We start from the raw sequence: 13,770 nt of genomic DNA, 5'->3' as shown, positions 1-13,770 counted from the left end.
ACATGAGAGAGATAGAGAGAAAAAGGATAACTTGGCATGGAGAGGGGGTGGGGGCATTAATTAGATGAGAGGGTGGAGGAGGCGTGGCATGGGAAGAGGTCACAAGAGACAAAATGGAGGTACATTGGGCAGCTGACAGTCTCTATGGCAATGGGACATTATATAGGAAGGGTGAGGGGTGAGAAATTTTGCCTTTATTTTGTGTGTGAGTGAGTGAGGGAGTTTCTCTTTTTCTTTACTGATGCTGACAGATGGGACCTCATAGAGACACTCCCACTTGACCCTTGTGTGTATAAACACACACATAAACTTGACCCCTGTGACGAAAGTGTCCTCATGGTTACTATGTCAAAACAACCTCATCTTACTTCTGTGTGCCCCTGTTTACCAGAATGTTGGCACAAAAAGGATTGGCATTGCCGTCTTCCATCAAAATAATAATTTTTGGAGAATATAGTCACCAATTATGAGGATCACAGACTAAATGTACTGAGCTTTCAAATTTCTTGGCCAGAATGTTCAATAAAAAAAACTGGATTACTCTAGCTTGTTTAAAAAACCTTGTTTACACACTCTAAAAGAAAACACTGACAGACACAATCATGCATGCATGTAAACCCACATGACAAGCAGCAAAATGTTATACCCATGTAAACCCACTTTAAAATATGCTGTATTTTCCATACCTTCCCTACCTCTTACTGGCTTAGGGAAAGGCACCATTGTGTAGGGCATATAGGCCTGTGTGTTGTGTCCATCCCTCCCCCCTACTATAAACATGACTGCATAATAAAGTGGCTCTGCAGACAATAGACAGAAGAGATGTGGGAACCTGCACTGCCTGGCACTGTGCTAAGAAAACCCAATCACAATCTTACAATAATGGATAGATTCCCCTCTGCCTTGTATGTTTTTTTTTCTTTCTTCGTCTGTGCTCAGTTGCTCTCTTATTCTTAAAGCTATTGCTCTTTCTCTCACCCTCTCTCATTGTGTGTAATTAACCATTTAGTGTGAAGATGGGCTGTAATTAAAAGTTTGGTGCAAGGTTGCAGAGAGTGCCTCAGCTGGAGGGTTTAATGGAATTTACAGTGCACTTGTTACAAATGCTTATTTAATTGGCTCTCTTTTTCAGCTTCAATTAGAGGTACTGAGGCCACCACCACATAAATCTAAATTTGGTTTCTGCAACACTTGCACTGCTGTCTGTGTTTACCTCTTCCCACAGAAGGATTATTTTCAGCCCTATGTTTGCATTTTCCATGTTTTTATCTATGTGCCTTATACTTGTTTCTTATCAAGATTATATCCAAAAGTTAGCTATTTCTAAGGTTGACAGATAGGGTGTTCATGGTCAAAGAATCAGTTTTTATTTTTTTGTTTTTTGCTTTGTTTTGTTTTTGTACATTTTTTTTGATCTGCCAGTGTAAAAAAAAAAAAGACAAAGAAGATGATTCTTAATTATTTGATTTGTCACTAATATTTCCTTCACTGCCGTCATGAAGTCAAAACTTTCAGTAAAATGGTAAGTTTGTAGATTTCTTAAAAAAAAAAAAAAAAAGAAGCTAACTGTGACTAGGCAACAGCAAGTCACTTGGATACAATATTATCAAGGCAATGACCCAGTTCAGCTGAGGCGTACAGCACACCTCTAACCTTAACTATGTCAATTAGTCATAAAAAAGAAACAACATCCGCGGCCGTTTCTGTGAAGCTGCTATTCATCCAGCTGAGTTCAGATGCAATAAGCTTGCAACCTCACTCATTTACTATGTGCATTTCATTCCCTTTCACTGGCAGTCAGTGTAACCAGCACAGTGTTCCCTGTCCTCATTTAATCTTTTATAGACACACTCTCAGCTGAGGGATTTCCCCACTTTTCTCCATTTTCCTTTTCCCCTTTTTATGTAAACCCCACCCCTTGAAAAGCACTTTCAGATCCGTCATGGATTAAGAAAAGATCTCTCTTCCTCAAAATGAAAGACATGTCTCTGTACACGCATTTATATTTGTTCAGGGCAGAGGGGAGCTGTGTCTCTCACAGGCGATGTTTTTCTAACCTCTTACACATTCTAAATGCCATTTTTGCTGTCTAATTTCCAGACGTGTGCATACACTCCCTCCCGCTTAGGAGACCATTCATTCTCACTGTTATACTTGTTAAATACAGATTACAGCAAAGATGGTGAGACCATTACCCTGCTGGAGAGTGTTATAGCAAAAATTTCCTTATAAAATGAGAAAATGAGAGATCAATTTAGATTTTTTGAAAGCATAGAATAATGTAATTGAACAGGTTCATGACGTTGTGGTTTTAAACACATCACAATATACGTAGAGAATGAATCATTGTACAACATGAGCCAGTTGTCGCATGGATACACCCTTGTTACTACAACAACACACAAACAGAAGAACATTAAGTGTGTGTGAGTGAGAGAGAGAGAGTGAGGCGTACTTGAGCTTGGAAAGTTGTCTGTCTGTATCTCTCTTTTGAGTTCATGTGCTTCCTGTACATGCCTGGCAACTATGATAAACAGTGAGCTGGCTGAGTAACACCCTTATGGGTCTTTTTGACCAAATTGTCCAGGGAACTGAACTCAGGCATTTCCTTTAGCATGCATGTGTGTTTATGTAAGAACTGCAAAGATTTGGCAAACGTAATTTTTCTACCCAGTGAGATAAGAGGCTTTTTTTAGGACCGTGATGTTTGTTTGAATCAATGTCAGAAAGGAGACGTGCAGGGGTGGAGTGGGTTAATGAAAACAAGACGCTAACTCCAAAGCAGCAATCGTCTGCGACAGATTTGCGGTTAATTTTTCGCCTTCAGTACTTAACTGCACTGAAGATGTTAGTTTCAGTTTTGTTTCCATCACCGTGTTGCTTACAGACTAGTTGGAAAGTTGGCTACACAACTGTCATGTAAATTTCAAAAATATTTAATGTAGGCGATGTATTGATACTTGGAACCAACCATTGTGTGATATTCGTGTTAATGAATTTGGCACACAAATACGAACAGTCGCCAGGCTTGTGTTTCAACAGTCAGCGACATGAAGACATGAAGCGCTACAAACTGCAAACTCCAAAAAATGTTTCACAAGGTAGAAAAATTGGGTTGGGGTTGGGAAGAGAGATAAAGTTGATGGCGTTAAGGGGAGAAATTTGGAGTGGAGAGATGGAAGATTGGAAATGGGAGGCAAAATCAGAGACGAGGAGAATAGAGACAAAAACGAGATGAGGGATCAACATGGATATAACGGCCCAGAGGAAGAATAACAGAGCAAGCATAGAACAGCAGGTTGAGAGACAGGTAGGCAGGGGGAAAAAAAGGGCAGGGAGAAAGAGAGCAGTTGGGTTATGGAGCAACCCGCTGATGGAAAGGCAGAGGAGGGGGGGGGGGGGGCATCGCTGAGAGTCGGGAGGATGGAGAGGAAAGGGGGCAGGGAAGCATGTATTCATTGTCCTGCTGTCTGATTGGTCGAGGGAGAGTCAGGCGGGCTGAGCTGAATTTAATCAGAGATGTGCGTCACCAGCTGCAGTTCCAAGCCAACAGCCAGCCAGATACTGGGGGCGGGGACGGGGGGGGGGGGGTTGTGGAAGGGGCTGCAAACAACTGTAAAAGTGTCTTTTTTGTGTGTATATGGAGTGTGGAAAGTGTGTTTTTTTTTTATTGTCTAGAAAGATACAAAACTGTGTGTGTGTGTGTGTGTGTGCGCAAGTGGAGGTGTGTGTCTGTGAAGGACACCAACAGAAGAAAAGAAGGACTATTATGTTTTGCTTCCCTATATATATGTAGCTCTCTCCGTCTAGAGGAAACAGAGACACATTTTGAATTTGTCTCCCGTTTCCTCCTCATTGCTACTCTGTGTGTCAGGAGGTAGGGAGTCATCTGGATTAGTGGTGCGCTCACTGAGAGGGCCTCTGTTTTTAGCCATGCTTTTTGACAAGCTCTTGGCAGGCGCAGTGAATACCTCTGCGCTCTCAATTTACTTTAACCTCCACTGTGGCAGCATTGGCCTGTGTGTGCGTGTCACTGTGGTTAATTGCCAACACTGCAGTATAACACCGCTATGAGAGGAGTTCAGACTCACACACTCGGCAGACCGAAACTTTAATTAACAAATTATTTCTATCAAATTCACTCCCCATCTCTTGGTTTAAAAAACAAAAACATTGTCTTTCTCTGCCTCCCTCTCTGCTCCCTTGAGGGGAAGCAGTCTCAGCTGTCGTGTAGAACCTGTCTGTCAAGGGACTATAGAAAACAACATCATCAAGTATTCATCATGCATTTTACTCATGGACCAAGAAACTGTAATTCACAGCAGCACTTAGGTCACTAGCTATTGGCAGTCGGTATGAAAGCAGCTATTTCTGTGCAGCAGGTAGAAAACTCACACCAACATCCTCCTTAGTTTTCTCAATAAGAATTATTCAGTGTATAGGTCAGGACTGTTTTTCTCTTCAGTCTTGCAGCACCCTGGAGAGGAGACTTCAGCCAAGCCAATCTGTTTGGTTTCTAGCTATCCAGGTCCTGCTAATAATAACACCTTTCAGGGCAATGCTCAATTAGACGGCTGGCTGGTCACTGGAACCACAGGGAAAGGGTCAGGCTGGGGCCAGACCAGCAGGGAAAGGTGTATGTGTGTATTTGTGTGTGTGTGTGTGTTTGTGTGAAGAAAGCAGGAGAAGAGAGCGTAATGAAGAGGAAACGAGGTGTCTCCATGTGTTTGTGTGCGTCTGTGCTCAGTCAGCAGAAAGAAATATGACCTTTTCAGAAAGTGTGTCTGGGCCCGTAGCATATGTTCCCACTACAGGCAGCATGAGACGGTTAACTTAAAGGGGTAGTCGGTGCCAAGATACAGTGTGGAGACAAATAGATGCAGCTAAATGTCTTGATGTGCACCTGCTGAGCGCTGGTACAATAGACCAAATTGAATTTACAGAGATTGCATCAACACTTGTTGAATTTTAAACATGTCTGATCTGCTGTGACTTTGTATTCGATTGTTTGACATTATGGTTTTTTTGGGCAAATATTGCTTTTTACAAAGGATCGGACCACCATTCAGGGAAACATCACTGTTCGCTGACACACACTTTAATTTCGGGGGCTTCCATGTAAAGGATCATTTTATCTCCATCTCATTGTCTGTTGGCAGAACAACCCAGACAAATATGTCTGTTACATAAAGAACTAATACTGAGTTAACCCCGACATTAATACCTTGCTACCTGCATCTGTCTTTCTGTGTGCGTGTGTGTGTATGCCTGTGTGCCTGTGTATTGTATCCATCCAGTGCCAGAGCCTGCTCCCACTAAGCCCAGTCCCGGCCCACCCTACCACCTCCACCCTGCCAGCCCCACGCTGCCCCTCTCCTCCTCCTCTTCTTCTGGCAATGGCAAGCGTGCCTCCTCCAGTAGCCAGCTCCCGACTCAGACTCCCCCTCAGCAGCAGTGCCAGTCGTCCTCTGCCAGTGCTCGCTACCCGCCCAGAGAGGTGCCCCCGCGCTTCCGCCAGCAGGAGCACAAGCAGCTACTGAAGAGAGGCCAGCCACTGCCTGCAGGAGCTCTCAGCGCTCTCACCCTCTCCTCTTCCTCTTCCTCCTCCTGTTCGCCCTCATCGTCTTACTCTTCTTCTTCTTCTACGAGTACCAGCAGCACTACCCCAAACTCTGCTGTGTCCGCTGCAGGCAAACACTACCCAGGTTTGTGTGTAAAAACAAACAAAAAATGCCCTCAAATAGACGTCTGATATATAATTTATTTTATTTTGATGTTTTGGTGGTGGCAGTGTGTGAATTATTTCATCTTAAAACTTCTGTTTGATTTAGTTTTTTTGGTATTTGTGCATGTTTGCTATATTTGGAATTTCATTTTAACAAGCTTAGTGAATTGTCTTTTAAAATCTAATATTCTTATTCAACATCAACACAACTTGCTATTATTCAAATATTGATTATCCATTATCATGGCATTTTGATTAATTTAAGATATAAGGAATTAGAAAGGCTCCATCATTCAGCTTAGTTTGTATTCTGTTTGCCTTGGCACAGACATGTGGTATGCAAAGCAGTATTGGTTAATTTACTGCACTCTAGCTATAATTAATTATGATGATTATGGTCAGTGTCATTTAACAGCCCACTTTTACTTCCTGTCAGCATAAGACAAGATACAACTCCCAAATGATAGGTAATGATGGGTAGGCTGACTAACATAAAACCAAAGACTCGAGTATTTATTTTTTTAGGCCACTTGTGCTTTTCAAAGTTTCCTTTCTTTTGCCATCTGAAAGGATTTCTAATAGCTATATGCTGGTTCCCAAGGTAGGTCTGTACTGTTAGAGTGTGCAAGTCTGGATTGTGTTGCTCACAAAACTGACAATAATAACTCCAAATTATTTCAAAGTGAGAAGAACATGGTTGCATTTTTTTTTAGCATCTAAGTGCTCTTTTTTTTTCGCTCACAGGACCGCACACACACACACACACACACGCACACGCACACGCACACACACACACACATTCAAACTTCCATAGCCAGTGGTAGCCTTTTAATGAACTCACCGGTGGCCACCTAAAATATCTAATATTGAACCTGCCTTGAGGTGCTCATTGTGCACTGGATTGTGTGTGAATGCAAGTGTGTTGGTAATTTTATCTCACTGTTAGAGCTGTGTTTGGACAGCACCTTATTTTGTTATTTCCACATTCAAGATTTCCCGATTTTTATTATTATTTCTGCATTTTTATGTTTCATACATAAAAATGCGTTTTTTCTATCTGAATAGCAATCATAATATTCTGTTTGATAATGTACCCAAACAAAATGGCATCACTTCACATCCTCTTAACATAACACTAACATTGACGACAGATGAGAATAACTGTATTACACCACACAATGTTTTTATGTTTAAGTCTTTGAGGGAGAGCTAGCATGTGTGTCTGCTTGCATCTTTGAGCTTCTCTTCTCCGTGTCTCCTTTTTTCTTCTTCTTCCTTTTCATCAATGCTCCTTTGCTGTTCTGTGCTGCCTTTCATTACTGACTCAACATTTGCTTGGAGAACACCAGGCACTCGGTAAACAAATCTGCAGCAGCTGTGGTGCATGGCTGGCTAGTCTGCAAATTACAGTCCCCTGCATCACAGAGCCAGTGGGTCCTTGTATGCTCTCTCTAGTCTATATTGCTCTTGTACTTGGACCTATACCACCTATAACAGAAGCAGTGGGTATTTTTTGCAAGTTGTGCCTCATACTAGTACATATGCATACTGTTTCATGGGGGTATTTTAAATGTATTCCAACATAAACTTCAACAATTAAGATCTAATCTGTTAATCCTGCATTGATTCTACATTATCCTTTTACTGCTTATTAGCTCAGAAGCTAAGTTTTCCTTTTTCTATTATATTTCCTCTCTGAGTTCAGCTGTTAAGCGCAGGCTTTCCTCAGCTGTGGGCCAGGTTCTAAATTTGGCTACAGGCATAAGTCACTCAGAAGAAGTGATACCTCAAAGCCTTTAGGAGACTAAATTTAAAATAATTTAATTTCTCTGTGCCAAACCAGTTAAGATCCCTTGGTTCAATCCAATCCAATCCACTTTATTTATATAGCATGATTTTAACAAATACAAGGTTTCCAAAGTGCTGCACAACAAGACAAAACACAAATAATAGATAACATAATAGAAGCACAATAAAAAGATGAAGTACACAACAGAAAGATAAAAGCAGTAAAATAAAATAAATAAAATGCACAAGATAAAAATATGCATGTATACACATAATATCAACACTCTACATGGTGTGAAAAGTTGAGTGTATTAACCTATAATGTCCTAATTATTGTTCTAGTCCTGGTCTAGCAGTTGTTGTCCTGTTTGGCCTTTACTTCACCCTGATTTTCCCAGGGGCCCCTCAGTACAACACAGCCTGTGGCAGAGTAGCCATTGGCTAGGTTTCCTCCTCCTTCCTCTCTTGTTCTTGCCCCAAAGGCCTCTCATCTACAGCCTGTTCTCTCCGGTCTGCTCAGCTAATAGCCTGAAGCTAGTGGCCCTGAAGTTGCAATGATTCTGGTATACATAATTTAAAGAGTGGACATTGTAGATAAAGTTGAAGAAATAATCTTTAACTTCTACTGCATTTATCCCAGGACATAAGTGCTTTTATTATAGAATAAGCTTGACATATAACATATTGTAAAATTAACATAAATATATGTCATTGGTAAAATACCTGTAAACTTTTAACTGTTTTATCATTTACTGTGTTTTGGACTTACTCAACCATGTAAATTAATACATCAAATTAACTTAATCTTCAGGAACTATGTACACCACCTTCATCGTAGATATGAAAATGATATATAGATTTTCTAAATCTAATTTTGTCCAAATTCTATTATAATCATCATGGTGCTACAGACACAAAATTTCCTTTCTCAGAACTAGTAAGGGATGAACTCTGTTTTGAGGACACTTTTCTGAGGTCTCTGTAGGGCTACTGTGGCCCCAAGGGTTGTGAGAATGTGATGGCTCCATCACACAGATACTCAAACATTTTTGTAGCTATACACATGCAAACACAAATACATGAACCTAGATGTAGCGACTGTGTAGCAGTAAGAGCACACTACTCTGACCTAGTTGTGTCCTTTCAGATCTGTGTCTGCCTTGCATGCCAGCTGGCTCAGAGTTTAAAGGCGAATTTATGCATACATACACATATACATGCATACACATGTACAGTATATACTAAATATAATTAATATATATCAATTTTAATGGTATGTTAATATAATTTTGTTTCACTGACTCTTGATGCTTTGGCAATATTGCTGTTGGATATTCATGCGAAATAAAGAACATTTGAATTTATCAGACCAGGTCACTATATGTTTGCACAAAGTGTGTGTGATGTATAAAATTCCTACAGACCATCCACATACACCACTTCATCCTCAAATTCTGAAAGGCAAATCCTTCTAGATCCAAGGGCATTCATACCACTCCCATGTAACCTCCACTATCCAAACCCTATTTAATTGTCCCAAACACCAGACAGAAGACCCCCTGTCCCCTCTCCCTCCAACCCCCTCCGTAGCACCCACCACCATTCCCGTCTCCCCAGCTGACTGGGGACCATTAAGTAGTCTGGAGCAGCCAGCAGCTATCCAGACGGGCTCCCCAGTAGCAGGTGCTGGAGTGGGGGTCTCTTTAAGACTGTGGGAACTGCAGCCCAACAGCTGTTTGCTGGTCATCCAGACAGAGCGTGACGCCAGGGTGCTGTTAACACATTTGGCTCTTTCATTTAGACCCTTTTGATTTGCAGGTGAAGTGTTTGTGTTTTGAGCATATCTCTTTTTGACCAAATGCATGGTGTGAAAGTGGAACAGATTATTTTTAGTAAAAAATTGGTCTGCTAAATGAGGTAAAAATATAAGTGTACATTCAGGTGTATTTCTTAAAATACTATACTATTAAGATGTAAATGTAACTACCATTTAAATATATTGGTGTGTTTTTAAAATCATTGAATAATCACAAGACTACCTGGTCCTAATGAAGTCAGGGAGCTATAGATTGCCCCATGTGCTCAGGCTGTGACTCACACATACATACGCACACAAGTGAGACAACCCCCCAGTGGCTTCATTAATCCAGCTTCTGTCAGGGAAACCAAAGAAGTCACTATCGCTCTCCTATTTTCTCTACTCTCTCAGCAGAGGTAAACAGACATGAAGGATGAGCTTTTAAACCCTCCTGTGACCATTCCCTCAGTCTTTCTTTTTCTCCCTGCTTCCGGAAAAACAAGTGTATGCCGTCTTTGATCCAAGTGGGTGTAAAGCTCCCCCTCAAAGAGAAACAGAGAAGGTCTATTTGGGGACAAAATACTACTAAACATCCCCTCCTGCTCTGGCTTTGGTTTGTGTGAGCCCACAGTTTGCTCTGAGAAAACCATCTTAGTCTGAGCCTCACAGACGAACTCACACAAACTAAGGAATCCATTTATTGCCACACCATCTCTTCTATTCTGCTCATGCTTTCTCTCCCACCGTCTCCTGTTCTTTTCCCTTGCCACTGCGAGTGCCAACCCCTCCCCCCAGACTTTCCTCCATCTCTCCCTTCCACCCTCTCTCCCTATTTCTGTCACCCTGCCTTTCATTTGATTCAAAGGGGAGGGGAGGCATTTAATTCTTGGCTACCTGCCTGTTTCTGTGATGGCAGCTAGTCTCATTATCTGGAGCTCATCTCTTGCTTATTTCTGCTTCAACTCTGTCAAGCTAGAATCACACGACTTCACTATGTTGTTGCGTTATTTCTTGTTTTTTTTAGCGTTTTAGCACTGCTGGTGCACTCATCATTGGGACATGTTTGCTATTATTTTGTGTTAGTCCAGGTTTTATACAGAGTGCTGGCCCATGTAGGCACACGGACTTGCACATGCATGCACACAAACAGTCAGTCTTGTTTCCCTGTTAGAAGCATGGGGAGCCATAGAGGGCTTCTTTTGTTTTTGTTTTTGACCCTCTTCATTCACAAAGAGTAATCAGAGACTGTCCTCCTAATTGCAACCAGAATGAAAGCAGCACCGCATTACTGTCACATGATTGCAAATGGAGGATGGAAATAATTGTCCCCTTTTCTTTGTTTTTCATGTTCAGCCTGCGTTAGTATTCCCCCCTGCCAAATTACTGCTTTGCCAAGAATCAGCAAGACCTTTGGGTTGGAATGTCTGGGGAGGGAGTTAAGAGGAACAATTGAGGCACACTGAGGTGAAAGGAAACAGAGGCTGTTTAGCATTAGTCCACACATGCACACGTATGTATCTACATGGATAGATACAATAACATGAAAACCTATTCAGTATAATCTTATACAATAGTCTAACATTAAATTCTCCTTTTGTCAAACTGCATACAACATTCACTATACTGCACACCCTTACCGCACGTGATGTAGATCTGGGATACAGCTCAGGCACCCAGTAACAGCAGTGTCTTTGCATTGGAGTAGATTTTGTGGTTTGACTGGGTAGTTTGCTGCAGACATACTAAGAGGAGATCTACTGCTTCCCACTGATGTGGATTTGTTTTAGCACTCTGAGAGGCGCTGTTGCACCTTTTTTCCACTTATGGCAACAGACATTCCACTCTCTTTCATTTTTGTTTTATGTGGGAGTTTATTTTGTTTGAGATTTGGTTTGTTCGTAGTATATTTGACTGAAGTGATTAAAAAAAATGGCTGCTTTCTAGATTTTGATTATCTTACCGTGTAACCCATTTATGCTCTTCAAGAAACAAAATGTGCAAATGAGACTGTGAGACAAAAAGAGAGATGGGGAAAGGAAGATAGGCTGGGTGGGTGAGGGGTCGACTGAACAAAATTTTCCTGAGGCTGCAGCCTTCAAGCTTAATTTACTATAATTCAGATGCTGAAAGAGTGGGGACTAAGCAAAAAGGGATAAGCATCAGTTAGGGCTGGATGATTATGGCAAAAATCATAATCACGATTATTTTGATCAATATTGAAATCGCGACCGATTATTCATAGATTTGTAAACATAAGCATTTATTGAACCACCAGAACTCAATTTGAGAAAAAAAAATCCCCTGGCTGCTGAGCTTTTTTTGTTGTTGGTTTTTTTAATTTAAAAAAATTACAAAAAATTATTCTAACTTTCCTCAAAAACGAAATGGCAGTTTTACATCAGTAGTAAGGGATCACTTTTGCTGTGATGTTGTAGTATTTGTGTGTGTGTGTGCGTGTGCGTGTGCGTTTGCGTGCATGTGCGTGTACCGTCAGTCTGACGACCCTGTGTGATAAGGCTGCCTGGGGAGTGGAGATAAATAGGTTGAGGCGAAAATTGCATTCACATCCACTCTGTGGTGTCACAAACTGGCTCAACATATGTGACATGGAGGGGAGACAAGTCAGGTGCCAAAAGAAAATGTTTTATTGTAACTCAAACAACATATATACAAAAAGCATGAGGTGTGGAGTGTAGTGGTGTCAGTGGTGAATGTAGTGTGTGGATGAGTGAGATATTTGTGTGTGGCTGTTGAGTGTAAAAGGAAAACCGCCAAACGAACCCAGAACCTGTAGCAGCGTGGAGCCTAGGAGAGAGAGAGAGAGAGAGAGAATGAGACCAGGCTGGCATTTATCTCCTTTCTAGAGGCCTAGCCAGGTGTCAGCACCTTGCCTTAACGACCCTCCCTGACTACCAACTCCTGCAGGAAGTAATCAACTGCATGATAGAGAGCAGAAAGGGAGGGGTCGTAACAGTGGTGTGTTGCGCTGTATCTTAAAGCCACATATCTGGCAGTATTGAGTATGTTTCTTTGACCACACTCCTCAAACAAATGGACTTTTCCCTCATCTGACTGGATGGTTTTGACTGGGTTTTTATCTCATGATGGATAACTTGTAGCTATTATGGAAATCACTGTAATAATATGATAAACGCTAATGGCAGAGTAATAGAAGGTAAGGCAGCTTAATTACCAAACAAGGCAAATATTTTACAAACACAGCTTGGGTCTTTATAATTAAAGGTTAGTAAGCCAACGTTTCTGCACCCACTCAATTGGGTAACTGAAGTGAATTATTGTCTGTTAGCTTACGGCTGTTGGTTGAGAAGGACTGTTTGTGATGTACATGGTCTAACATTACACTTTGTCTATATTTAATGTGTAACAGCCTCCTTGTAAGCTTAGTGAACATGTGTATTTTCGTGAGGAATGTGGTGATTGCACAGTACTTTCCAACTTTTGCAGTGAAATATTTCATGTTTTACTACTAAACACTTTTGTTCTCTGTTGGAAAACTAGACTTTATCTATATATTTTTTTGTATTTCACATTAATTTTCAAGATGAGTTTCTCTCTTCCTATGGTTGGTCGGCCTGTGTGCTATTGAGATTCATAGCAGTAGTTCTCATTGGTTTTTTTAGACCATAACATGAGGATGGCCTAGTGGTTAGGATGTTTGCATGCTGGATCGATAGCTTCCTTGCTCTCACCCACTAGCATTAATAAGATCATTGATTAGCTGTCTCCAACTGATTTATTGCCCCTTTACAGCATCGAATCAGACTATTATTAGTTCTCCCTCTGAGGGGACGCTTTTGTGCCTAATGAAATTGCTTGTGTGTGATGTTGATTAGAGAATTGTTGAAGCTCATCTTTGGTTGTGTGTTGTGCTACTGAATTTGTAGATCAAGCTTAAAGTTTTGTAAGTAGTAGGATAAAACAACCAAATGTACATTAACACATACAATATTGTGTATATGCAAGTAATTCAAAAGCCAGCAGACACATACACATATTCACACAAGGTTAGAGGAAGTGTTTTGTGGTTTCGTTGTACGGTGCAGTTAGAGGAGGAGTAGGTCTGTTGGAGCATAGGGAGTGATGGATGAGAAGCCGTCTTGGTTTCATTCCAATAAATGAGCGGCGTTCCACTTGGGCTTCCCTTCACAGCCCCAGCGAGCAAAGCCACGATGGAGACAGATGGCCCTCTCACTGCTGGGTGTTAGAGGAGAGCAGAGGGGAGAGAGGGAGAAATTAAAGGGTGAGGAAAGAGGTGGGCCCAGAAAGGGAGAGAGAAAACATGGACAGAGAGAGAGAGATGATAATAATAGATAAGGGCAGCTAGAAAGTGAGGACGAAGTAAGGGGCAAAACAAGACCGCGAGAGAAGGGGAAAAGAGATGGAAGGAGAAGTGAAATAGGAAAAGTGAGGAGAAAGAGAGAAAAGAAGAATGGTTAAA

The 13,770-nt window shown here is 41.3% G+C and overlaps 1 protein-coding gene across 2 annotated transcripts in view; it reads left to right on the top strand.

The window, feature by feature from the left end:
- Positions 1 to 13,770, top strand: part of LOC128368061 (trinucleotide repeat-containing gene 6C protein-like) — a 58,456-nt gene that overhangs the window by 19,711 nt on the left and 24,975 nt on the right. The window contains exon 4 of one of the 2 annotated variants that reach the window (XM_053328794.1): positions 5,298 to 5,705. The exons of the other annotated variant lie outside the window; for it this stretch is intronic. Coding sequence (XP_053184769.1) covers positions 5,298 to 5,705 — 408 coding nt within the window. The remainder of the gene's footprint in view (positions 1 to 5,297; positions 5,706 to 13,770) is intronic. 2 annotated transcript variants of the gene reach the window in all.

The sequence above is a fragment of the Scomber japonicus genome, chromosome 2 (genome assembly GCF_027409825.1).
Source record: "Scomber japonicus isolate fScoJap1 chromosome 2, fScoJap1.pri, whole genome shotgun sequence".
Taxonomy (NCBI): Eukaryota; Metazoa; Chordata; class Actinopteri; order Scombriformes; family Scombridae; genus Scomber; species Scomber japonicus.
Note: the sequence above shows the minus strand (reverse complement) of the source record. Positions and strands in the feature narration are given on the sequence as shown.